This window comes from Ovis aries, chromosome 2 (assembly GCF_016772045.2).
Source record: "Ovis aries strain OAR_USU_Benz2616 breed Rambouillet chromosome 2, ARS-UI_Ramb_v3.0, whole genome shotgun sequence".
Taxonomy (NCBI): Eukaryota; Metazoa; Chordata; class Mammalia; order Artiodactyla; family Bovidae; genus Ovis; species Ovis aries.
Window position 1 is genome coordinate 35,969,329 of NC_056055.1, and position 27,755 is coordinate 35,997,083.

The following is a 27,755-nucleotide window of genomic DNA, read 5'->3' on the forward strand; positions in this document are numbered from 1 at the left end:
TCATATCTTTCATCAGATTTGGGAAGTTTTTAGTTACTATTTCCTCATATAGTCTGGCACTTCCTCTTACTTTTCTCCTCCTAAGACTCCTACAGTATGTCCGTTGTCCTGCTTGATGGTGTCCCCCAGGTCCCTTAGGCTCTGTTTGCATTTCTTTAATCTTTTTCTTTCTGTTTCTCAGCCTAGATAATTTCTGTTTTCCTGTCTTTAAGTTTATTGATTCCTCCTTCTGCATGCACATCTCTGCCTTTCAGTCTCTCTAATGAATGTGTTGTTTCAGCTATTGTACTTTTTAGCTCCAGAATTTCTTTTTGGTATCTTTTAAGTTTTTAAATCTCTATTTATATTTCCATTTTGTTCACACATTGCTTAAAAGTCTTTGTTGAATATAACTGCCATAAATAAGTCTTTTCCAGGAATAGTTTCTATTAATTTTTTTTTTCCTTTCAATGGTTTATACATTCCTGTTTCTTTTATGCCTTGTGATTTTTTTGTGGAATATGAATCTAGTACTGAGTCTAACATTTGAGTGTAGTAATGTGATAACTCTGGAAATCAGATTCTCCACCTTCCGGGGATTGGTATTTTCTTATTACTATTTTTTTTTTTTTTGTTGTTGTTGTTATCAGCTGTCTGTTTCACAGAACAACATAACATGTAAGCTTAATGTCTTAGATATTTAATGAACCTTTCCTTAGGTATTTGTAGTCACTTTCTAATTTTCCCCTTATAGGCAATTGTTTTTTAGTGGCTTGTTTTTTAATGTCTGGTTCTCAAAATTGGAAAAGCAAACAATGAAGTGGGTGTGGGGAGAGGACTAGCCTTTTAAATCCACTGGAAGTCACTTCAGCTGGAGGGGGAGGGTCTTACAGCAATGAAGGGGAAGTACAGCAACAATGGCTGCCTATCTGTCCGTCTCTTGGTCTGCATCTCTGTGATGAGAAACAATAATTAGTGACCAGAGTACAGATCCCCATTATTTGGAGGAGAAGTTCCTTTCTGCCCATAAGTTGTGTCCAAGCTACTCCAGGAATATGCACACAGCTCTCTGCTACATCACTAAGGGTGGTGGATGGGTAGTTGCTACTGTACTGAGATATAAAATTGACCAAACTTTACTGCAGTATACCACCCAAGTGTTCCCCTGAAATTTGCAAGCCTTCAACAGACTTCAGAGTTCCAAAATAGTTGTTTCAAAATCAGACAGATTCTGCCAGTGCAATTATTGTCTATGTGAGGACTCGGGGTTCTGGTGCTTCCTACTCTGCCATCTTCACAGAATCTTCTCCATGATCTAATTTTGAGTTAATTTTTATGTGTAATGTGAACAGTTCACATTCAGTTTTTGCATGTCTGTATCCAGTTTTCCCAGAACCATTTGTTTAAAACAATTTTATTTCTTTAATGAAGTACCTTGATGTTTTCGTGAAAAATTAACCATAAATGTGAAGGTTTATGTCCTGTCTGTCAATTTTGTTCCATTGATCTATATAGCTATACTTGAACAAATACCATACTGTCTTTTTAATTATATTCTTGACACATAATAGGTGCTCAAAATTTTAGTTAAATTGAAATTGACTCTGCCAGGAAAATGTTGCGGGGAAGAGAACACTTACTCTGCTGCAGTGGATGAATCACTGGAGTTACCTGGTAGCACTGAGGGCAGCTACCTGAGGCTCCTCGTGGGCTGTGTGGCAATTGTAAGTGTGGATGACAGAAGACATATGTATATATACTTATGTGTATAGATACAGGGATGTGTTATATGTGTATATACATATTAAAGGTTCTGACATCCCTTTACATTTTTGATTCCATCTAAAATTTCTTTTAACCAAAAGAATTAAATTTCAACTGATTCCTCAAGGGAAAGAGAAGGACCCCAAAGGGAGGAAATTACTTTTACCATATGTATATCACAAACAAACCAAAATATAACACTCTCATTTTATTCTAAATGCTTGTGTCATATCACTCTGAAACTGTTCTAAACATTTCGTGGAAATTACCAGCGTTTATGCTTTTAACCTTAATTTCTGGATTCCAGCCTATACGTAAGTCTTTGTTGGGGAGGGGTAACTTTGACAATATGACTTTTAAATTTGCATATTCTGAGGTAAATCATGCAGTTTCTACTCCAAAATAACTTTTTCAGAGGTTTTGAACTTAAGGGCAGTTATTCTCTTATTTTTTCTGTTTCTCGTACATACATAACTTAGTTATCTTTTGTGGCTGGAATAGATGTTTTCGTATTTTGTGTTTGCCAGTCTTTTTCTCTTCTGACTTACTGTTAGTGTTTAATAATTGGGGGCTTATAAAATTAAATGAAAAGTTCTAATTTTGATTATTTGGACAGAAAATTGACATTGAATTGGCTAGACTTATTAAAGAATATGCGTTCTTACACTTGCTGCATTTTTGTCTTTTTTTTTTTAGGTGTGCATGTTGTGAGAGGTGGGGTTTATTTATTTTTGTTTCATTTCTCTAGTTTCCTGTCAAGGTGTCTTTTGAGAACTTCTGTCCTTAGGCTGAAAAGAAAGTTTATGCCTCACTAAAAAAAAAAAAAAACAAGGACAAAATTTGGGATAGGCATGCTGGTAATGGTTCGGTTCAGTTCAGTTCAGTTCAGTCACTCAGTCGTGTCTGACTCTGCGACCCCATGAATTGCAGCACACCAGGCCTCCCTGTCCATCACCAACTCCCGGAGCTCACCCAAACTCATGTGCATCAAGTTGGTGATGCAGTCCAGCCATCTTATCCTCTCTTGTCCCCTTCTCCTCCTGCCCCCAATCCCTCCCAGCCTCAGAGTCTTTTCAAATGAGTCAACTCTTTGCATAAGGTGGCCAAAGTATTGGTGTTTCAGCTTCAGCATCAGTCCTTCCAAAGAACACCCAGGAATGATCTTCTTTAGAATGGACTGGTTGGATCTCCTTGCAGTCAAAGGGACTCTCAAGAGTCTTTTCCAACACCACAGTTCAAAAGCATCAATTCTTTGGCACTCAGCTTTCTTCACAGTCCAACTCTCACATCCATGCATGACTACTGGAAAAACCATAGCCTTGACTAGACAGACCTTTGTTGGCAAAGTAATGTCTCTGCTTTTTAATATGCTGTCTAGATTGGTCATAACTTTCCTTCCAAGGAGTAAGCGTCTTTTAATTTCATGGCTGCAGTCACCATCTGCATTGATTTTGAGCCCCCCAAAATAAAGTCTGACACTGTTTCCCATCTATTTCCCATGAAGTGATGGGACCGGATGCCATGATCTTAGTTTTCTGAATGTTGAGCTTTAAGCCAACTTTTTCACTCTCCACTTTCACTTTCATCAAGAGGCTTTTTAGTTCCTCTTCACTTTCTGCCATAAGGGTGGTGTCATCTGCATATCTGAGATTATTGAGATTTCTCCCGGCAATCTTGATTCCAGCTTGTGCTTCTTCCAGCCCAGCATTTCTCATGATGTACTGCTTCCCTGGCGGCTCAGAGGTTAAAGCGTCTGCCTGCAATGCGGGAGACCTGGGTTCGATCCCTGGGTCGGGAAGATTCCCCTGGAGAAGGAAATGGCAACCCACTCCAATATTCTTGCCTGGAGAATCCTATGGACAGAGGAGCCTGGTGGGCTACAGTCCATGGGATCGTAAAGAGTCGGAAACGACTGAGCGACTTCACTTTCACTTTCGCTTTCACTCTGCATATAAGTTAAACAAGCAGGGTGACAATATACAGCCTTGACGTACTCCTTTTCCTATTTGGAACCAGTCTGTTGTTTCATGTCCAGTTCTAACTGTTGCTTCCTGATCTGCATATAGGTTTCTCCAGAGGCAGGTCAGGGGTCTGGTATTCCCATCCCTTTCAGAATTTTCCACAGTTTATTGTGATCCACACAGTCAAAGGCTTTGGCATGGTCAATAAAGCAGAAATAGATGTTTTTCTGGACTCTCTAGCTTTTTTGATGATCCAGTGGATGTTGGCAGTGTGATCTCTGGTTCCTCTGCCTTTGCTAAAACCAGCTTGAACATCTGGAAGTTCACGGTTCACGTATTGCTGAAGCGTGGCTTGGAGAATTTTGAGCATTACTTTACTAGCATATGAGATGAGTACAATTGTGCGGTAGTTTGAGCATTCTTTGGCATTGCCTTTCTTTGGGATTGGAATGAACACTGACCTTTTCCAGACCTGTGGCCACTGCTGAGTTTTCCAAATTTGCTGGCATACTGAGTGCAGCACTTTCACAGCATCATCTTTCAGGATTTGAAGTAGCTCAGCTGGAATTCCATCACCTCTACTAGCTTTATTCGTAGTGATGCTTTCTAAGGCCCACTTGACTTCACGTTCCAGGATGTCTGGTTCTAGGTGAGTGATCACATCATCATGATTATCTGGGTTTTGACAATCTTTTTTGTACAGTTCTTCTGTGTATTCTTGCCACCTCTTCTTAATCAGTAGCTATCAAAAAATACAGGACAAAAAGATTGGAGCTGCAGTCTTTAAAGTAGTGAAATCCAGAGGCTGATTAGTTACCATCATTATGCTATACCTGACTTTCCCAGTGGCTCAGGAGTAAAGAATCTACTTGCAGTGTGGGAGAGGCAGTTCGATTCCTGGGTCAGGAAGATCCCCTGAAGTAGGAAATGGCAACTCACTCCAGTATTCTTGTCTGAAAATCCCATGGACAGAGGAGCCTGGCATGCTAAAGTCCTTGGGGTCACAAAAAAGTTAGACACAACTTAGCAACTAAACAACAACAACAAAGGCAAGAATACTAGAGTGGGCTGCCATTTCCTTCTCCAGGGGGGTCTTCCCAACCCAGGGATCAAACCCGGGTCTCCTGCATTGCAGACAGACGCTTTACCATCTGAGCCACTAGGGAAGCCCGCATGGAAGCTCAACAGTGTTTTAAGCATTGTTGTATTCATTGCTTTAAAATGAAACGTTATCAGAATATACTGGAAGTATTTTATGAAGCAGATTTAGAGTTCTGTCTATACCACTTAGCAGGAGAATCACTAGTGGGTAAGTTAAACTTCTTGTGACCGTTATTATTTTCTGGGGAAATTATTCTTGCTCCATCAGTTTCTTAATGATGTTAATGAGATTCAAATAAAGGGATGTTTCTGTAAGTGTTTTGAAATATAAAGTACTCTACAAACATTTTGTATTCCCTGGTAGCTCAGAGGTTAAAGCATCTGCCTCCAATGTGGGAGACCTGGATTAAATCCCTGGGTTGGGAAGATCCCCTGGAGAAGGAAATGGCAACCCACTCCAGTATTCTTGCCTGGAGAATCCCCTGGACGGAGGAGCCTGGTAGGCTACAGTCCATGGGGTCGCAAAGAGTCGGACACGACTGAGCGACTTCATCTTCACCTTCACCTACAAGCATTTTAAATATCATTTGTATATATTAAGCACTGATACTTAAGTTTTTTTTCTTTCAAACTCTTTCTAAAAGATAATGTAAAAAGAAGAGGATGGACAGTCATTGAACTGTTGGGTTATTTGCTCACAAATATAATTAAAATCGGTAAAATAGGGAATATTAAAGCTCAAGAATGTGGGACATAGGGAAAACCTATAAGAGAGAAAGGAGCATTTTCTTCAGTCTGTCTTATGACAGGAAAGGAAATGATACTTTTCTTAGAGAACATATAAAATCTGTAATTTTACATAGTTGAGTAGATTGTGATAAAATCATTTCTTTATCATTCATGTGTAAAATATATGTAAAAATTGTTTTCAAATAGTAATACAAGGCTAGAGTAGTTAAGGCAGTGTGGTATGGCATAAGGGTAGACATGTAGGTTGACAGAGTAAAGTTGAGTCTAGAAAGAAGCTTTAATATTTATGTTGAATTAATTTTGAACAAGAATGTCAAGACAAGTTCAATGGGAAAATAATAATCTTCTTAACAAATAATGCTAGGTAGCTACAGTAAAAGCTCTTAGAAGAAAATGTAGAAGTAAATCTTGGTGACCCTGAGTTGGGCAGTGATTTCTTGGATAAATTGGACTTTGTCAAAAGTAAAACTTCTGTGATACCAAGGATACTTTTCATATCAAGAATGTGAAAAGACAAGGCACAGAATGGGAGAAAGTATGTGCAAGTCATGTTGTTTTTAGAATATGTAAAGAACTCCTGCAACTCAGAAATAAAAAGTAACCCAATTAAAACTTGGGCAAAATATCTGAATAAATATTTTTCCAAAAAGATATACCAATGTCCAGTAAGCACATGAAAAGATACTTAGCACAATTAGCCATCAGAGAAATACAATTCAGAACCACAATGAATCTCATTCACACACACTTCACACTCACTGGAGTCTTTATAATATAAAGAGATGCATAATAACAAGTGTTGGTGAGAATGTGGTGAAATTAGAACCCTCATACACTAATACACTGATAGGCTGTAAAATAGTACAGTCACTTTGGAAAACTATTTGGCAGTTTTTCAAATGGTTACACAGAGCTACCATACATCCCAGAAAATCTACTTACAGATATATACCTGAATATATAAGAGATCTGAAAACATGTCCACACAAAAACCTGCATGAATGTTTATAGCAGCAATATTCACAGTACCCCAAAGAAGGAACAATTCAAATGTCCATCAACTGATGAATGGAGAAATAAAATATGGTCTATCCATTAATGGGATATTATTTGGCAGTAAGGAATGAAGTGCTGATAGATGCTATAATATGGATGAACCTTGAAAACATTTTGCTAAGTGAAAGAAGTCAGTCACAAAAGACTTTATACTATATGATTCCATTTATATCAGATATCCAGAATAGCCGAATCTATACTGACAGAAAGTAGATCAGTGTTGCCTAGAGAACAACTGAGGGGTCAGGAATTAGGAGAGAATGGGAGATGATGCTAGTAAGTTGTGGGTTTCTTTTTGGGCTGATGAAACTTTTTGAGTGGGTTATGGCTATACAACTCTATCAGTATATTAAAACATAATTGTGCTAATTAATTAAATGGATAAATTGTATGTTACATGTATAAAAATAATTTAAAAATAAAGCAATTACCCAACTCAAAAAATGTACAGAAAAGGACATTTGCATATGTGTTTCTGCTGATTATCACCTGAAGATAGAGAAGAATCAGATGGTTGATTTGTCTCTTAATTATAATTTTTCTTTCATTTTCCATGCTTCTAGTGGCCAACTAGGTTTATTAAATGTGTGCACTTTTGTGTTGATTGATAGTGAATCTTAATTCATTTTTGACAGGAATTGAGTTCTTCTCAGACTTTGTCACATGATGGAGGATTCTTCAATAGACTGGAAGATGATGTTCATAAAATTCTTACTAGAGAAAAAAGAAGAGAACAGCTTACAGAATATAATGGAACAGATAATTACACAGCTCATGAACACAACCAGGCATGTAAAATAGAAAATTCTCTTAAAATCACAGTGAAATTATTTTTCATTTTTTAAAAATGTAAACAGTGGAATTCAATTATGATTGTATAAAACTATAGTTTTAGTGTATTAGTCATTATTACACATAGATATTTATATTAAAAAGTGTGAGGTACTTCATTAATTGGTTAATATTTATTGAGCATGTGCTATAGTGCTCAGTATTGTTAGGCATCTGTATCGGGGAGTGGGAATATCAAGATGGTTAAGACCATCCTTGACTTAGATACTCAGGGTAGTTGGGGATAGGAGGAAGTAGACTGTAAAGAGAATATCACTCAGCATGATGAAGGATTTAAGAGGGAGAGGGAAAATTTAAAAAAAAAAGTTTTTAAATAGAAAAGATAATAGACCACTCCTTGGGTAATTGGGAAAGGTATATAAAGAAGTGACATTTGCAATGGATTTGAATGCAAATAACTGTATAAACTGAGAAATAGAGAAAAACCTAAGGGAACTGCAAGAGCAATGGCCCAGAGCAATGAAAAGCCTTCAGATTGAATATTCAGGGAACTGAAAAATTATGCATCTAAGAAGTAAAGACTTAAGTGAGTGTGGGATAACATGATTAGAGAAATGAATTGGAATTAGGTTATAAATGTCTTTTGATGTGAAAATAAGAAGTTAGAATTTTGTCCTGCAAACCAGGGGTTACAAACTATAGTTGGTCTGCAGTCTGATTTTGTAAGGCTCACAAGCTAAGACTGGTACTCACATTTTAAGATACTGTTTGGAAAAATACAGGAAAAAAACCCAAAAGATATTATCAAATAGAGACCTCTGAGTTTGCATTTATTTTTCCCACCATAAACCACCAGTCTTCTATTTTACTTCCTTTTAAACTATGAATCTGTTTTTTACCTTATTTTGCCCTCTAGTCTATCAGTAACTATCTTCTCAGCCTAGAGCTTGTAGTAAATAATTTCAGTCATGTCCCCATGAATGCCTTCCCTTACTTCCTTGATTTTCTGGCATTCCCTTCATGTCAGTATGCAGCATTTGCTTTCACAGTCCTGTCTGCCTTCTCTATTACAATTTAATTTCTGTCTAACCAGGTATTGCTGGACAATACTCTTTCCCGTTTATATTCTCTTCTGTAAATCAGTGCTGTGTAACTTTTGCCATATCCTCATTTCTACTTAATGGTGGTTTGATTCATTTTTTTCTGACTTTAATAAATTCCTTCCAGTGGCTATTTCACATTGAAAAGCCCATTTTCCATCCTTTTACTGTCTTCAGTGGATGTTCGTTTTTTGTTTCCTCTGATAAATTCAGTCATTCAACAAATTAAACGCTTAAACTATGTTGTTATATAGGACACACAGATGGAGCCAGACTCTTAAGAATTTTTTATTCCAATGCAGCAGTAATATCGCTTTATAAAAACACTGTATGACATGAAAATTTATTTTCAGCTTAGTATGGGACATTCTTGCCTGCCCTCAGGTACTTGTGAGCTTTGTCCTTTCTAGCACTGAATTAAATTTGGTGTTTTCCTGGGTTGCCTTGACTGTCAAATTTTGTGTACAATGCAAGCAACCATGTTATCATTTATAGGTAGTGTATTTGTTTCCTCTTTTTACGTTGATTTTGATTTTTCCCTTTGTGGTTTATATCTTATTCTTTAAGCATCTCAGATCATTGTAAGAATGATATTAATATACTTGAGCAAGTAATTAGGTGTTTCACATCTTTTGTAGAGCAAAATTTACACATAAGTTAAATTATTAATCAATGTTAATGATATTTTTAAGTCAAAGTGACAGTCAGTGTAGTAGAAAGATAATATAGTCTCTGAAATCAAAGAAGCCTAATAACACAAAATACAGCACTGCAGCTTGTCAGCTCTGTTATGTTGGAATGAAATTACCTGCCTTTCATGCACTGTTGTTATGAAAGTTAGCAATCATGGTATAAAATATTAGAGCATTTGTACACAGCATGTGCTTAATAAAGATCATTGTTTTTATACAAGGTAGGAAAAGTGAAAAGTTAAAAAAAGGTAATTCATAGGAATAGAGATGAGAGATGGCTTTCTTAGGAGAAAATAATTTTTGAATTGGAATTTAAAGCACAGTAGAATTTGAACATGCAGAGGTGAGGGAGGAGACGCTGGAATGCCATGAATAAAAGGATTGAGGCAATAAAGTATAAACCAGTTTAAGACGAGATTCATTGAGGAGTGTAGTTTAAGTTTGGCACAGTGGGTTTGGAAGGATTGTGGAGGACTTAAAAGCCTGATTTATGATTTAGTCAGGAGATAAAAAAGAATTTTTTAAAGTTTTTGAGCAGAAGACAAAGTTCTACATGGTAATATTAATTTCACTGCAGTGCCTAGGAATAACTGAAGGAAGGTGAAGACTAATGATGGGAATCAGACAATAGGCAGTATGGTGAGGATGTAGAAGAGCAAGAACAGATTACTAGGAGTACTGTCACTTGGTGTAGCCCTTTTGGAGAACAATGTGGCATTAACTTTTACAGTTGAAGATGATGGGTAGACTGTGTGTTCTAGAAATTCTGCCTTAGATTATACCCTGGAGACATGTTCAAGAAGAATGATTCAAGCTCAGTTGTTTGTGACAACAAAGTCAGTAGAAGAAATGAATGAGTTATAGCAATACATAACAACATGAATGAATATCAAAAACATAATCTTTAATGAAATAAGCAAGTTACCAAATAGTAATAGTTTGATACAGTTTATATAAATTTCAAAAAATAGAAAGTTTAACTGATTGCTCAGGGATACATCTGTATGTTGTAAAAGACTATTAATAATGAAGAGAGTGACAAACAAATTCATAATAGAGGATAGTCTCAGCAATGGGGGAAAGGATACGATTGGGGAGAGAAATGTGGGGGATGCCAAAATATTGGTAATGTTTATATAATCTGCATATTAGTTTGTTTTTCTTTTTACTTGCCATGTCAATTTATATATTCTTTGGCACATGTAAAATTTTTCATAAGTAAAAAAGTTGAGTATTTTGTCATGTCATTGAGTGTAGTGGGGGAAAAAGGAATATTTGAGGCCATTTAAAAATACTCTTTTTTTATCTCCCTCCTTCCTCTCCTCCTCACACTCCTTTTTCAGGGAAACCCTTTTTGCAAACATTAAAATCATTTAAAACTGTGTATTAGTGTACCAGAAATTTTTAAAGGTGAAAAATACATCCACGCTAATTCAATCAGTCTTTAACATTTGGTTTCATTTTTGTATAGTACTTTTCCAGTACTATATTTTGTATAGTACTTTTAAAACACTACATGCATAGGTATTTTTAAAATAACTAACAGTAAGGAATGTAGTTTTTGTATCCCCTTTTCTAAACTGTAGTTATATTCTGTCAAGTCAACATTCTGTAATTGTTCATTACTATTTTTTTAAACTATTTTCTGTAAGTTTTTTTTAAGGTTTATTGTTTTATTTATTTTGGCTCTGTGGGTCTTTGTTACTGCACACATGGGCTTTCTCTAGTTGCAGTGAGCAGGGGTTACTGTTTGTAACCCTGTGGTGCGCAGGCTTCTCATTGTGGTGGCTTTTCTTCTGCAGGGCACAGGCTTTAGGTACTTGGGCTTAGTAGTTGTACCAGGGACCTAGGGCACAGGCTCAATAGTTATGGCACACTGGTTTAGTTGTTCCAAAGCATTTGAGATCTTCCCAGACCAGGGATCAAACCCATGTCATCTGCATTGGCAGGCAGATTCTTAATCACTGGACCACCAGGGAAGCCCTATTACCCTATTACTGAACACCTAGGTTGTTTAGAATTGGTCACCTGGTATTCATTGAATATATTCATCTATTTACTTTTTTGATGAATTTGTCCTTGGAATAAATACATTCTTAAAAATAGTAGTTGCATCAAAGCATGTAAACACCTGTATTGCTCTTGATATGTATCAACATTGTCTTCTGGCAGCAGGATATGAAGTTACTAACTTCGCCACAGCTTCATTGTGTTGTGTGTGCGTGTATATGCGTGCTGAGTCACTTCAGTCATGTCCAACTTTGCGACCCCATGGACTCTGTAGCCCATCAGGCTCCTCTGTCCATGGGATTCTCCATGGGATTCTCCAGGCAAAAATACTGAAGTGGGTAGCCAATCCCTTCTCCAGGAGATCTCCCTGACCCAGGGGTTGAACCCAGGTCTCCTACATTGCAGGTGGGCTCTTTACCATCTGAGCCACCAGGGAAGCCCACAGCTTCACTGGCATTCCCTGTAATGGTCTTTGGGGCTCTGTTTTATTAACTGCCTTTGTAGCGTATTTCACTCTGTTGTTCTATGAATACCTTTGGCGCACGCTGAAACGTGAGGTCATCATTTACTTCCCAAACCAAGCATTCAACTTGACTTCATCATTTCTGTTTGGGGTTTTGTCATTTTATCCAGATATTCTGACTGTGAATCTCCCTTTTCACTTTTCTGTTTCTCAAAGTTTGGGAATTTTTAATCTCTGAAATAGTTCTCAGATATATTTTCTCTTCCACTTTACATTTCTCTTATTTAGAATCTCATTATCTCTTACTGGTATTATTTCAGTAACCTAATAAGACTTCCTGCCTCCTGCCTTCTAATTCTAGGTAATTTATCTTATACACTGTTAATAGATGACTTTTTAAAGAGTAAGACTTCCATCCTGCCACACCATGGACTTAAGCTTCAGTGGCTGTTGAATCATTTACTAAAGCCCTCAAGCTTTTCAAATGAAGAGTTCCAATCCATTTAACCAGTCCTAAAATAAATTTAGTAGGTTGCTACCAGCACTCTCAAAAAAAAGTCATCAGCATATATGACATCTTTTCATATTTTATGACATTTGTTCCAGTGTACATGTTTATATACATAAATACAAATATATATACATACACTGACATGTTTATGTCTTGAGTCATGATGTAAAACATTCCTTAACGTGAGTCACTGTCAAATAAGTTTGAAAGCATTGTTCTACAGTGTAGCTTCATCCTAAATAACTTTAGTCGTACTCTTTCCAGTTTTTTCTTCTAGCCAGATCAGAGCACTCCTGTCACAATGCTGAATCGTTCCCAGATTTGCTCAAGGTTCATTTCACATGTCATCTGCCCTGATGTTTTTTCTCATTTCCCTGTTCCAGCCCCAAACACAGAAAACCTGGATATGATCTTGCCTTTTTTCTCTATATCTTGTAGCATTTTGGTTTTCTTATGGCACATTTCACACAGCACATTTTTATTTGTTGTTTGTAGACTACAGATCCCTTGTGGACATAGATTTATATACCTTTTTATTTCCATTTTAGTATAATCTATTTAGAAGATAATTTTAAACTTTATTTAATGAAATATAACACTTCATAAAAAATGAGTGTACCTTATAACAGTAAGATTTTCTGTTTTAAAAAGTGCCATTTGTTGTAAAAATTCTAGAAATAACTAAGTGAATAGCTTAGTTAGAAATAGCTAAGTAAAGAACTTATAATGCAAAAATAAATATTTGAGGGCTTAATATATATTTGCTAGATATTATATTAAGTACTTAAATTTATTATTTCATCTAATTCTCACAGTTAACTGTGAAGATAACAGGTATATTTATGATCGCCAGTTTGCAGATACAGTGGGAGAAAAACTGACCCTAATCTCATTCACCTGAAGAAAACTATCATTGCTACTTTGTTGTGCTTCCACTTTTCTATATGGGTTTATACTTTCTCCCCAATAATGTAGAAATTTAACATGAACCACTTTTCAGTTACATACAGAGATGGTGAACATTTCAGATCATTAAGTAATACATTGACCCTTGAACAGCGCAGGTTTGAACTGCTTGTGTTTATTTACACATTGATTTTTTTTTCTGTTGAGGTTGGTTAAATCTGCAGATGCAGAGGGACCCCGTATACAGAGGGCCGATGCTAAATGACCATATGTGTGGACTTTCGATTTCACAGAGGGTTCACATCCCTAACCCCAGTGTTGTCCGAGGGTCAGCTGTAATGTTTTTGCATGAAATAATTATGTTTATAGCTAAATTGTTTTCGGTTATCCACACTGAGAAAAAAATTTTAATGTACCAGTTTTATGTAATACTGCTTACTACTGAGATTGTACGCTTTTTTGTTTTTAATTGGTCATATGCCTGTCATGTGACTGTGATCATTTTTTCTAGTTTTTCCATTTACCTTTTGATTTGTTTCAGTTTTTTTGGAGATTTTTCATCAAGTTAAATATCAGTCTTTTCCTTTTTGTTTTCTCTCTTTATATTATGTTCAGAAGGGCTTTTTTTAAAATTATTTTTTAATTAATTGATTTTAATTGGAGGCTAATTACAGTGTTGTAGTGGTTTTTGCCACACATTGACATGAATCAGCCATGGATGTACATGCATCCCCCTTCCTGAAGCCCCCTCCTATCTCCCTCCCAATCTCATCCCTCAGGGTTGTCCCAGTGCACCTGGCCTGAGCGCCCTGTCTCATGGATCGAACCTGGATTGGTGATCTATTTCACATATGGTAATATACATGTTTCATTGCTGTTCTGTCAAATCATCCCACCCTTGCCTTCTCCCACAGAGTCCAAATGTCTGTTCTTTACATCTGTGTCTCTTTTGCTGTCTTGCATATAGGATCATTGTTACCATCTTTATAAATTCCATGTATATGCGTTAATATACTGTACTGGTGTTTTTCTTTCTGGCTTACTTCACTCTGTATAATAGGCTCCAGTTTCACCCACCTCATTAGAACTGATTCAAATGTATTCTTCTTAATGGCTGAGTAATATTCCATTGTGTATATGTACCACAGTTTTCTTATCCATTCGTCTGCTGATGGACATCTAGGTTGCTTCCATGTCCTGGCTATTGTAAACAGTGCTGCGATGAACATTCGAGTACACATGTCTCCTTCAATTCTGGTTTCCTCGGTGTGTATGCGCAGCAGTGGGATTGCTGGGTCATATAGCAGTTCTATTTCCAGTTTTTTAAGGAATCTCCACAGTGTTCTCCATAGTGGCTATACTAGTTTGCATTCCCACCAACAGTGTAAGAGGGTGCCCTTTTCTCCACACCCTCTCCAGCATTTATTATTTGTAATCTTTTTGATAGCAGCCATCCTGACCGGCATGGGATGGTACCTCATTGTGGTTTTGCATTTCTCTGATAATGAGTGATTTTGAGCATCTTTTCTTGTGCCTGTTAGCCATCTGTATGTCTTCTTTGGAGAAATGTCTGTTTAGTTCTTTGGCCCATTTTTTGATTGGATCATTTATTTTTCTGTAATTGAGCTGCATGAGCTGCTTGTATATTTTTGAGATTAATTGTCAGTTGCTTCATTTTCTATTATTTTCTCCCATTCTGAAGGCTGTCTTTTCACCTTGCTTATAAATTTCCTTCGTTGTGCAAAAGCTTTTAGTTTTAATTAGATCCTGTTTGTTTAGTTTTGCTTTTATTTTCATTACTCTGGGGGGTGGATCATAGAGGATCCTGCTTTGATTTATGTCAGAGAGTGTTTTGCCTGTGTTTCCCTCTAGGAGTTTTATAGTTTCTGGTCTTACATTTAGATGTTTAATCCATTTTGAGTTCATTTTTGTGTATGGTATTAGAAAATGTTGTAGTTACATACATTCTTTTACAAGTGGTTGAACAGTTTTCCCAGAACTATTTGTTAAAGAGATTGTCTTTTCTCCATATTCTTGCCTCCTTTGTCAAAGATAAGGTATCCATAGGTGTGTGGATTTATCTCTGGGCTTTCTTATTTCTGGGCTTTGTTCCATTGATCTATATTTCGGTCTTTGTGCCAGTACACACTGTCTTAATGACAGTAGCTTTGTGGTATAGTCTGAAGTCAGGCAGGTTAATTCCTCTGGTTCCATTCTTCTTTCTCAAGATTGCTTTGGCTATTTGAGGTTTTTGTATTTCCATACAAATTGTGAAATTATTTGTTCTAGTTCTCTGAAAAATACTGTTGCTAGCTTGATAGGGATTGCATTGAATCTATAGATTGCTTTGGGTAGTATACTTATTTTCACTTTATTGATTCTTCTGAGCATGAACATGGTGTATTTCTCCATCTGTTTGTGTCATCTTTGATTTCTTTCATCACTGTTTTATAGTTTTTTATATATAGGTCTTTTGTTTCTTTCACTTTAGTTCAGTTCTGTCACTTAGTCATGTCCAGTTATTTGCGATCCTGTGGACCGCAGCACGCCAGGCCTCCCTGTCCATCACCAATTCCTGGAGTTCAACCAAACCCATGTCCATTGAGTCGGTGATGCCATCCAACCATCTCATCCTCTGTTGTCCCCTTCTCCTCCTGCCTTCAGGCTTTCCCAGCATCAGGGTCTTTTCAAATAAATCAGCTCTTCACATCAGGTGGTCAAAGTATTGGCATTTCAGCTTCAACATCAGTCCTTCCAATGAACACTCAGGATTGATCTCCTTTAGGATGGACTGGTTGGATCTCCTTGCAGTCCAAGGGACTCTCAAGAGTCTTCTCCAACACCACAATTCAAAAGCATCAATTCTTTGGTGCTCAGCTTTCTTTATAGTTCAATTCTCACATCCAACATGACTACAGAAAAACCATAGCCTTAACTAGACGGACTTTGTTGGCAAAGTAATGTCTGCTTTTAATATGCTGTCTCAGTTCAGTTCAGTCGCTCAGTCGTGTCCGACTCTTTGCGACCCCATGAATCGCAGCACGTCTAGGTTGGTCATAATTTCCTTCCAAGGAGTAAGCGTCTTTTAATTTCATGGCTGCAATCACAATCTACAGTGATTTGGAGCCCCCCCCCCCAATAAAGTCAGTCACTGTTTCCACTGTTTCCCCATCTATTTGCCATGAAGTGATGGGACCGGATGCCATAATCTTAGTTTTCTGCATGTTGAGCTTTAAGCCAACTCTTTCACTCTCCTCTTTTACTTTCGTCAGGAGGCTCTTTAGTTCCTCTTCACTTTCTGCCATAAGGGTGGTGTCATCTGCATATCTGATGTTATTGATATTTCTCCTGGCAATCTTGATTCCAGCTTGTGCTTCATCCAGCCCAGCATTTCTAATGATGTACTCTGCATGTAAGTTAAATAAGCATGGTGACAATATACAGCCTTGATGTACTCCTTTCCCTATTTGGAACCCGTTGGTTGTTCAATGACCAGTTCTAACTGTTGCTTCTGGACCTCCATACAGATTTCTTAAGAGGCAGGTCAGGTGGTCTGGTATTCCTAGCTCTTTCAAAAACTTCCATAATTATATTGTGATCTACACAGTCAAAGGTTTTGGCATATTCAATAAAGCAGAAGTAGATGTTTTTCTGGAACTCTCTTCTTTCTTGATTATCCAGTGGATGTTGCCAATTTGATCTCTGGTTCCTCTGCCTTTTCTAAAACAGCTTGAACATCTGGAAGTTTACAGTTCACGTACTATTGAAACCTGGCGTGGAGAATTTTGAGCATTACTTTGCTAGCATGTGAGATGAGTGCAATTGTACAGTAGTTTGAATATTCTTTGGCATTGCCTTTCTTTGGGATTAGAATGAACACTGACCTTTTCCAGACCTGTGGCCACTGCTGAGTCTTCCAAAATTTGCTGGCATATTGAGTGCAGCACTTTAACAGCGTCATCTTTTAGGATTTGAAATAGCTCAACTGGAATTCCATCATCTATACTGGCTTTGTTCGTAGTGATGCTTCCCAAGGCCCATTTGACTTCACATTCCAGGATGTCTGGCTCTAGGTGAGTGATTACACCATCGTGGTTATCTGGGTCATGAAGATCTTTTTTGTATAGTTCTTCTGTGTATTCTTACCACCTCTTCTTAATATCTTCTGTTTCTGTTAGGTCCATACCATTTTTGTCCTTTATTGAGCCCATCTTTGCATGAAATGTTCCCTTGGTATCTCTAATTTTTTTGAAGAGATCTCTAGTCTTTCCCATTCTATTGTTTTCCTCTGTTTCTTTGCACTGATCACTGAGGAAGGCTTTCTTATCTCTCCTTGCTTTTCTTTGGAACTCTGCATTCAAATGGGTATACCTTTCCTTTTCTCCTTTGCTTTTTGCGTCTCTTCTTTTCACAGCTATTTGTAACGCCTCCTCTGACAGCCATTTTGCTTTTTTGCATTTTTTTTTCTTGGGGATGGTCTAGATCCCTGTCTCCTGTACAGTGTCACGAACTCCGTCCATAGTTCATCAGGCACTCTGGCTATCAGATCTAGACCCTTAAATCTATTTCTCACTTCCACTGTATAATCATAAGGGACTTGATTTAGGTCATACCTGAATGGTCTAGTGGTTTTCCCTACTTTCTTCAATTTCTGTCTGAATTTGGCAAGAAGGAATTTCTGGTCTGAGCCACAGTCAGCTCCCATTCTTGTTTTGCTCCCATTTGTTTTGTATAGAGCTTCTCCATCTTTGGCTGCAAAGAATATAATCAATCTGATTTCAGTATTGGCCAGCTGGTGATGTCCATGTGTAGAGTCTTCTCTTATGTTGTTGGAAGAAGGGGTTTGTTATGACCAGTGCGTTCTCTTGGCAAAACTCTTATTAGCCTTTGCCCTGCTTCATTCTGTACCCCCAAGGCCAAATTTGCCGGTAACTTCAGGTGTTTCTTGACTTCGTGCTTTTGCATGCCAGTCCCCTATAATGAAAAGGGCATCTTTTGGGGGGTGTTAGTTTGAAAAGGTCTTGTAGGTCTTCATAGAACCATTCAACTTCAGCTTCTTCAGCGTTACTGGTTGGGGCATAGACTTGTATTACCATGATATTGAATGATTTGCCTTGGAAACGAACAGATATCATTCTGTCATTTTTGAGATTGCATCCAACTACTGCATTTCGGACTCTTGTTGACTATGGCGGATACTCTATTTCTTCTAAGGGGTTCTTGCCAACAGTGGTAGATATAATGGTCATCTGCATTAAATTCACCCATTCCAGTCCATTTTAAGTTGCTTATTCCTAAAATGTCAACGTTCACTCTTGCCATCTCCTGTTTGACCACTTCCAATTTGCCTTGATTCATGGACCTAACATTCCAGGTTCCTCTGATATTGCTCTGTACAGCATCAGACCTTGCTTCTATCACCAGTCACATCCACAACTGGGTTTTGCTTTTGCTTTGGCTTCATCCCTTCATTCTTTCTGGAGTTATTTCTCCACTGAGCTCCAGTAGCATACTGGGCACCTATCAACCTGGGGATTTCATCTTTCAGTGTCCTATCTTTTGCCTTTTCATACTGTTTATGGGATTCTCAAGGCAAGAATACTGAAGTGGTTTGCCATTCCCTTCTCCAGTGGACCACATTTTCTCAGAACTCTCCACCATGACCTGTCTGTCTTGGGTGGCCCTACACAGCATGGCTCATAGTTTCATTGAATTAGATAAGGCTGTGGTCCATGTGATTAGATGATTAGTTTTCTGTGATTGTGGCTTCACTGTGTCTGCCCTCTGATGCCGTCTCTCACCACCTACTGTCTTACTGGGGTTTCTCTTACCTTGGACGTGGGGTGTCTCCTCACAGCCGTAGCTACTGACCTTGGATGTAGGGTATCTCCTCTCATCCGCTCACCTGGTAGATTTATTCCTAAGTATTTTATTCTTTTCATTGCAATGGTAAATGGAATTGTTTCCTTAATTTCTCTGTTTTCTCATTGTTATTGTATAGGAATGCAAGGGATTTCTGTGTGTTAATTTTATATTCTGCAACTTTACTATATGCATTGATTAGGTCTAGTAATTTTCTGGTGGTGACTTTAGGGTTTTCTATGTAAAGGATCATGCCATTTGCAAACAGTGAGAGTTTTACTACTTTCCAATCTGGATTCCTTTTATTTCTTTTTCTGCTCTGATTGCTGTGGCTAAAAGTTCCAAAACTATGTTGAATAGTAGTGGTGAGAGTGGGCACCCTTGTCTTGTTCCTGACTTTAGGGGAAATGTTTTCAATTTTTCACCATTGAGGATAATGTTTGCTGTGAGTTTGTCATATATAGCTTTTATTATGTTGAGGTATGTTCCATCTATTCCTGCTTTCTGGAGAGTTTTTATCATAAATGGATGTTGAATTTTGTCAAAGGCTTTCTCTGCATCTATTGAGATAATCATATGGCTTTTATTTTTCAATTTGTTAATGTGGTATACTACATTCATTTGTTTGCGGATATTGAAGAATCCTTGCATCCCTGGGATAAAGCCCACTTGGTCATGGTATATGATCTTTTTAATGTGTTGTTGGATTCTGATTGCTAGAATTTTGTTAAGGATTTTTGCATCTATGTTCATCAGTGATATTGGCCTGTAGTTTTCTTTTTTTGTAGCATCTTTGTCTGGTTTTGGTATTAGGGTGATGGTGGCCTCATAGAATGAGTTTGGCAGTTTACCTTCCTCTGCAATTTTTGGAAGAATTTGAGTAGGATAGGTGTTAGCGCTTCTTTAAATTTTTGGTAGAATTCACTTGTGAAGCAGAAGGGCTTTTTTATTCAAAGATTATAGCTATTCATATTATATAGAAACTGAAAGTGAAGTCGCTCAGTCGTGTCTGACTCTTGCAACCCCATGGACTGTAGCCTACCAGGCTCCTCTGTCCATGGGATTTTCCAGGCAAGAATACTGGAGTGGGTTGCCATTTCCTTCTCCAGGAGATCTTCCCGACCCAGGGATTGAACCCTGGTCTCCTGCATTGTAGGCAGACACTTTGCCATCTGAGCCTCTAGGAAAGTCCCATATTGTATAGATTTCATGTTAATATTTCAGTGGTTTCATTTTTTAAATTAAAATAATATTTTATATTATTCAATGATTATATACTTAGTATAAAACAATTTTGATGAATGGAAATTTTTAAACAGTAAAGTGAAATCTTGCATAATCTCACATTCTAAGAGAGTGTTAAAAGTGTTGTTGTATATCCTTCTAGGATTTTTTCTTTGCATGTAGTATTATAATTTGGGGGTCAGGGGCCATATTTTATGATTCTGTATCATCATTTTTGGGCTTCCCTGGTGGCTCAGCCTTTGACTGTGTGGATCACAATAAACTGTGGAATATTCTGAAAGAGATGGGAATACCAGACCACCTGACCTGTCTCTTGAGAAGCCTGTATGCAAGTCAGGAAGCAACAGTTAAAACTGGACATGGAACAACAGACTGGTTCCAAATAGGAAAAGGAGTACATCAAGGCTGTATATTGTCACCCTGCTTATTTAACTTATATGCAGAGTACATCCTGAGAAATGCTGGGCTGGATGAAGCACCAGCCAGAGTCCAGATTGCCAGGAGAAGTATCAATAACCTCAGATATGTAGATGACACCACCCTTATGACAGAAAGTGAAGAAGAACTAAAGGGCCTCTTGATGAAAATGAAAGAGGAGAGTGAAAGAGTTGGCTTAAAGGTCAACATTCAGAAAACTAAGATCATGGCATCCAGTCCCATCACTTCATGGCAAACAGATGGGGAAACAATGGCTGATTTTATTTTTCTGGGCTCCAAAATCACTGCAGATGGTGATTGCAGCCATGAAATTATAAGACGCTTACTCCTTGTAAGGAAAGTTATGACCAACCTAGAAAGCATATTGAAAAGCAGAGACATTACTTTGTTAACAAAGGTCCATCTAGTCAAGGCTATGGTTTTTCCAGTGGTCATGTATGGATGTGAGAGTTGGACTGTAAAGAAAACTGAGTGCCAAAGAATTGATGCTTTTGAACTGTGGTGTTGGAGAAGACTCTTGAGAGTCCCTTGGACTGCAAGGAGATCCAACCAGTCCATCCTAAAGGAAACCAGTCCTGGGTGTTCATTGGAAGGACTGATGTTGAAGCTGAAACACCAATACTTTGGTCACCTCATGCGAAGAGCTGACTCATTTGAGAAGACCCTGATGCTGGGAGGGATTGGGGGCAGGAGGAGAAGGGGACGACAAAGAATGAGATGGTTGGATGGCATCACTGACTCAACGGACATGGGTTTGGGTGAACTCTGGGAGTTGGTGATGGACAGGGAGGCCTGGTATGCCGCGGTTCATGGGATCACAAAGAGTCAGACATGACTGAGCGACTGGACTGAACTGGTGGCCCAGTGGTAAAGAATCCACCTGTAATGCAGATAACATGGGTTCAATCCCTGAGTCAGGAAGATCCCTTGGAGAAGAAAGTAACAACGCAAACCAGTATTCTTGCCTGGGAAATCCATGGACAGAGGTGCCTGGTGGGTACAGTTCATGGGTTCACAAAAGAGTAGGACACAACTTGACAACTAAATAACAAAACATCATAATTTTTGGTGATTTCCATTCTTATTATTGGGCATTTAAATTGATTTCCAATTTTTTGTGGTAATCTTCTGTGAACACTTTCATAGATACTCCCCCCTCACTTATCTATTTAGATGAATTCCTAGAAGTAGATTCCTGGGCCTTGCATATCTATTTAGATAAATTCCTATTAATGAGTTTCCTGGGCCATTATAATAGTATGTATATTGCTAATTTTGATCCAAATTTTTTTTCCAAAATCATATTATACTGTCATGTTTTTCTCTAGGCTTCAACCATGCTTGCCTCTTTACTAGCCTTCAAACACTCTAGCTCTTTTCTGCCTCAGGGCCTTTATATTAATACATGCTCTTCTTTCTACCTGGAAGGCTCTTACCTTCCTCCACTTTTTACTTAGGCAGTTCCAACCCAGTCACTCAAGGTTCATCTTTAAAGTGTCAGGACCTCAGAGAAAGCTTCTCTGATGCACTAGGGAATAACCCACATTATTCCCTTTATAGCACTGTGTTTCTTTTATTCATTGCTTAAACCCAATTTCTAATTTCAGCATTTCATAATGTAATATCTGCCTTCTCCACCAGACAAATCCCATGAGGGCAAGAATCTTTTCAGTTCTGTTCACTGTTGTATACCCAGCACCTAGCAGCTAGGTGCTCAATGAGCATTTTGTTTTATTTATTTTTAAATTGAAGGATAATTGCTTTACAGAATCAGTGAGTATTTTTGGAATAAAATTATGTTGCCATGTTACTCATTATATAAAGAGAACCAATATATATTATTACGAAATACGACTTTTGGTTGGTTTTTTTGCATTTAAATTAGGATGGCAGGGATTTAACTTGATTTTTCCCAGTTAGCCATTTGTCCCATATCCTACCATTATTCTGTAATTCAGTCTTTTCTGACTTTAAAATATTATAGTTGGTTATAATAAATTCTCAAACCTCTTTCTGGACTTCTTTTTCGGGTATATTGCTTTGTCAACCACCATGACATGCTTTTTTAATCATTTTTGCTGTATAGTATATAATTACTTGATACGCAGATTCTACTGCATTAACTTTTGTTTCTATCCTGTATTCTCTCAGATAAAATTTTGACTATCTTGCTAAGTTCCAAAGAAGAAAACTCTTGAAATTTTATTGAATGTACAAAGTAATATTTAGTATTGTCATCAACAAACATTCTTTGTTCTATCCTTTTCAATATTTTATCATTCATTGATCCTGAAAATTACTAAATTTTATTCTTAGGGATTTTTTTTTAATTGCTGTCAGGATAAAATGTTTTTTCTTACTATATCTTATATGTGTTAATTGATGATATAGTAAAAAAACTAATTTGGGGTTTTGTATTATTATTTGTTTTGTACTTTTCTCATAAGTTTTCAGTTCTTTTAGGTTTTTAAGATAAACTAATAACAACTTGTCACAAACCACTTTTAGTATGTTTACTCCAGGATGGAAATATTTCAAAGCTCTCATATTGTTCTAGATTACATTTGTAGTTTGAGATTAGGCATAAATATCTTATTTGCTTGTACTGTCCACAGTTACAGTTGTAAAATTGAGTACAAGTGGAAATGTAGTTAACAGTTTAGGTTGCTTTGGAAAATGAGTTAAAATTGTGATTTTTTTCCTGTTAAACCTTTCGTAAAGGATATTGTAAATCAGGCTTGACAAAACTGTCTTAGTTCTAAAATGTTGTTTTCCCTGTTTAGGAAGTAGTTCTAAAAGATGGAAGAATTGAAAGATTAAAGTTGGAACTTGAAAGAAAAGATGCTGAAATCCAGAAGCTGAAAAATGTGATTGCTCAGTGGGAGGTTTGTATATATTTAGTGTTGTAAACTAAAAAATTCTATAAATGTGTACATTTTCTGTTTTTATTATATGCAAATATGTTTAATATTTGATAGAAATACTATCTGCTATTTAGGTTTTTAGCTCATTGATTATATATAATCTGAATGATAATGTATTTTTATCATAGTAAAATAGGTATAACATTAAATTGCCATTTTGACCATTTTTAAGCATATAATTCAGTGGCACTAAGTGTATAACCATCACCACTATCTGTTTCCAGAACATTTTCATCATCCCAAACAGAAACTCTGTACCCATTGAACTCCCTATTTTTCCTTGTACTGCAGTCCTTGACCTCTAATCTCTGTGAATTTGCCTGTTCTAGGTACTTCATATAAGTGGAATCATACGATATTTGTCCTTTTGTGGTCTGTCTTACTTCACTTGCCATACTGTTTTCAACATGTATATCCATGTTATACTATATATCAGAACTTCATTCATTTTTCTGGCTGAATAATACTTCACTGTGTGTTTATACCACTGTTTTTTATTCATCTGTTGATGGACACTCATTGTTTCCACCTTTTGGCTATTGTGAATAATAGAGCCATGAACACTGATGTTAAGTATCTGAGTCCTTGCTTTCCTTTCTTTTGGTATATAGAATTGTTGAATCATATGGTAATTCTGTGTTTAACTTTTTAAAAAATCTTAAATGATTTTAATTGGATTATAATTGCTTTACAATGTTGTGTTAGTTTCTGCTGTGCAACAGTGTGAATCAGCTATATGTATACATACATACCCTCCCTCCTGAGCATGCCTCCATCCCACCCTTCTTGGCCATCACAGAGCACCACTCCCTATGCTAAGTAACCGCTTCCCACTAGCTATCTGTTTTACACAAGATAGTGTATATGATGTCAGTGCTACTCTCTCACTTCATGTGGTAATTCTGTTTAACTTTTTAAGGAACCATCAGACTTTTCCGTAGCAGTTGCACCATGTTACTTTTCCCCCAGCAATGCATAAGGTTACAGTTTCTTCATACCCTCACCAACACATGCTATTTATACAGTTTATTTTAACCGCAGAACTATCACTCTTCTCCTTTCTTAGGCTTTAAAAAAAAAATCTTTTATTCATCTCAAGTAGCAGTCTTTTTTTGAACTAATATTTCTTCACTCAGCAATTATTTGTTGAATGCCTGTAATATGCCAGGTGCTTTTCTGGGCCTTGTATGAAGAAAAAAATGTCAGGTTCCAGCTCTGACGGTTCTTACATTTCCCTTCCTCTTGTACTCGTGCCTTTAAGAATCATTCCTGTTAAAAACCCTCCTGAACTTCACCCACTTCTCCCTTTTCTTGTCATTTATATTTTATTTTGCTTTTGTTGAGCACTTACCATGAGTTAGACACAGTGAATGCAAAGGTGAATTAGTAAGAAGCTCATAGTCTAATGGAGAAGATAAATCATGTAAATAATTGCAGTACAATGCAGAATTTGTGACAGATTTGACAGAGTGTTCTAGAAACAGGAATGAATCTGTTGCTGCTATTGAAAATTGCTAAGGATTTCACCCAAAAAAGAGACAGTTTTCCCACATTGAACAGTGCATAAAAAGGAAAGAGAATGGGAGGAAATGCATTGTTGCTGACATTTAGAGAAATGGGAAGTTGTAGGAGAGATTAGAGATGTTAGTTGAGGTGGGAATATGAAGGTATTTGCATTTGAGACAAGGAGAGGGCAGTAAAGGTTTTAGAAGGAAAGTGACCTGAGAGTTGTTTTGTGTAAGGCAATGCACATAGGTGAGGCCTGGAATAAACACAAATCTGGTAACATAATTAATAGGTATTGAGTGTTGAGAGGAAGAACACATTTTTAACTGGTTTGGGAAATGGGAACTAACAGATTGTGTTTAGACATATTGAGTTTGAAATGGCTGTGGATGTGGGCATAGATGTTCAAGATGTTGAACATCTGTGTTGGACACTGTGGAGTCACAACATATGTGTATTTACTTTGTGTTCTCTTTCTCGTGAAGTTAAAAGTACTAATGAGGACACTGTATTCCATATGTTCTTTGTTATAAATTGCATAGTACTAGGATTTTATACTTTTAGGTTTTCACAGATACTAATACATTTCCTGTTCAGGATTATATTTGTAAAACTATGTTATTTTTATGAGCAGTATAAAGAATTTTCATGGATTATTTTGATCATTTACAATCTTTCCTTTATGAACTGGCTTTAGACCTTGAAGAGTAACTAAAGATATGCCTCCCTATATACACTGATCTGAACCTTGGACAAAGGCTTGAGCTCAAGAAACAGTTTGATAAGATATTAACACTGATTGAAGCCCTGAGAGGGAGAATTTCATAATGGATACAGTTCTATATTCCCAGTAGATATATTTCTGTATTCATAATGAGTATAGTTGTAATTGACTGTATATGTTTTCCCCTTCATATTTTTGTGTTTCCAGTGGACTTATCTCCCTCCTTCATTTCCTAGCTTCTCAAAAGTCCAAAAGTCCTACTACCTTTTATGTTCACTATGCTTGCTTCTTCCATTCAGTGTACTGTCTGCAGTATCGCTGAATAACATTATTGCTTTATCCTCACCAATTTACTGGACATAATATTTAGTAAAAGTCATGTGCTGGACTTAATTTAAAATACATCAGATTTGTTCTATAAGGAAGATTTTTGAATCTGGTAACTTCTGTACATATCTGTGTACATGTTGAGAGAAGAAATGACAAGTTTCTTATATTAATCTATTTTGTTTGACCTCTATTTCTATAATTATTAAATATATTATTTTCTCTAATGTATTAATTTATTAAATATTTATAAATAGTTCAGTTTGTGCTATATGTTGAATAAAGGTACTATGGGGGAAGATTCTCTGGAATCTTGATGTTAATGTGGGAATACAATTCCTAAATTGTTTATAATGTATAACTGTGTCATTTGTGTAGTTTGAAAAGAAATTAAGCTATTTTTTAAAAGTTGAAAATAGCTGAAAGTTATTTCAGTAGATCACTCATTTCAGCCCAAAATTATTTTAACAGTTTTTAGTTAATGAAATAACAAAAGATTAGTAAAGCCTTAACTGATCAAATATAGAACTGTACTGTATAGTAACCACTACATGAGGTATAAAATTAATATGCTACATGAATTTTAAATAAAAACAAAATTTTTAATTTGTATAAGTAAAGGTTAAATAAATTAAGATTTTAATAAAACTAAAAAGAATTAAAAGTCATTTCAGTAACACTGGCTACGTTTCTAGTAGTTAGTAGTCACATATTGAACAGTGGAAGTTATAGAAAAGAACAGAGAGTTCTAGTATAGTACTGTATAGAACTGTGCATCATTTTTCTTTTTGTTTTCATGTAATTATTTTGAATTGTATAAGGATTTTATTCAAGGAAGAAAAATGACTCTTCAGAAAAATTTAGTTTTATTCTCTTTTCTCCACTTTTACTCTGTTTATTTAGCCACCTATAATATTGATATATATATTATTATACTGGGGATTTAAATAATATTTCTGAATACATTTTCCTTCATCTTGGTTCTTTCAGAAGTAATTTATGTCTTTGAGCAAGTCTAGAATTCATAGCTCCATAAATTGGTAATAAGGCATTTATCACATCATATACTTTTTAAAAAATTAAATCTTTTTATTTGATTATTAGGCAAAGTATAAAGAAGTAAAGGCAAGAAATGCACAGTTATTGAAAATGCTTCAGGAAGGTGAAAGTAAGTGATTTCTGTTTTTTAGAATTAATCTTAAAAATATTTGAAGATAACTTTCCAAGATGTATGATTTATTAACTCAACAAAATAAAAAGGTTTCCCAAAGTGGTACAAACTGGATTGTTCTTGATAATTTTATGATTACAAGTCTCTCTTACAGCACTTTAGTATTATACAAGTTTACAACTACTGAGGTAAGAAACTCTTGAAATTTCAATTCTTATAAATTATTGGACTACATTTAGAGGGAAAACAGGAATAACATTTTCTTAAGATTCTATTTATTAATAGAGGAGAAGGCCTATCATCATTTCAGCTTTTCCTTCTCCCCTGTCTCCCTGTCCCCACTCTTCATACTTTTGTGGCCACTCTAAACTTTTGCCTATAGATCACCAGTAGGAAGCCAAGGAACTCAATTAAAAATGACTAGAGATAATAACATTAGTAAAGTTGATGTTATATGAAACTCCCCAAATCAG

General features: G+C 36.5%; 1 protein-coding gene across 5 annotated transcripts in view; it reads left to right on the plus strand.

Annotated features, from left to right (window-relative positions):
* Nucleotides 1-27,755, plus strand: part of GKAP1 (G kinase anchoring protein 1) — a 90,467-nt gene that overhangs the window by 56,952 nt on the left and 5,760 nt on the right. For 4 of the 5 annotated variants that reach the window (XM_060409140.1, XM_060409141.1, XM_060409139.1 and 1 more), the window contains 3 exons: nucleotides 7,247-7,403; nucleotides 23,418-23,515; nucleotides 27,216-27,279. In XM_060409140.1, coding sequence (XP_060265123.1) covers nucleotides 7,247-7,403; nucleotides 23,418-23,515; nucleotides 27,216-27,279 — 319 coding nt within the window. Of the gene's footprint in view, nucleotides 1-7,246; nucleotides 7,404-23,413; nucleotides 23,516-27,215; nucleotides 27,280-27,755 lie in introns of all 5 variants that reach the window. The other variant, XM_015093055.4, reaches the window with a different exon arrangement.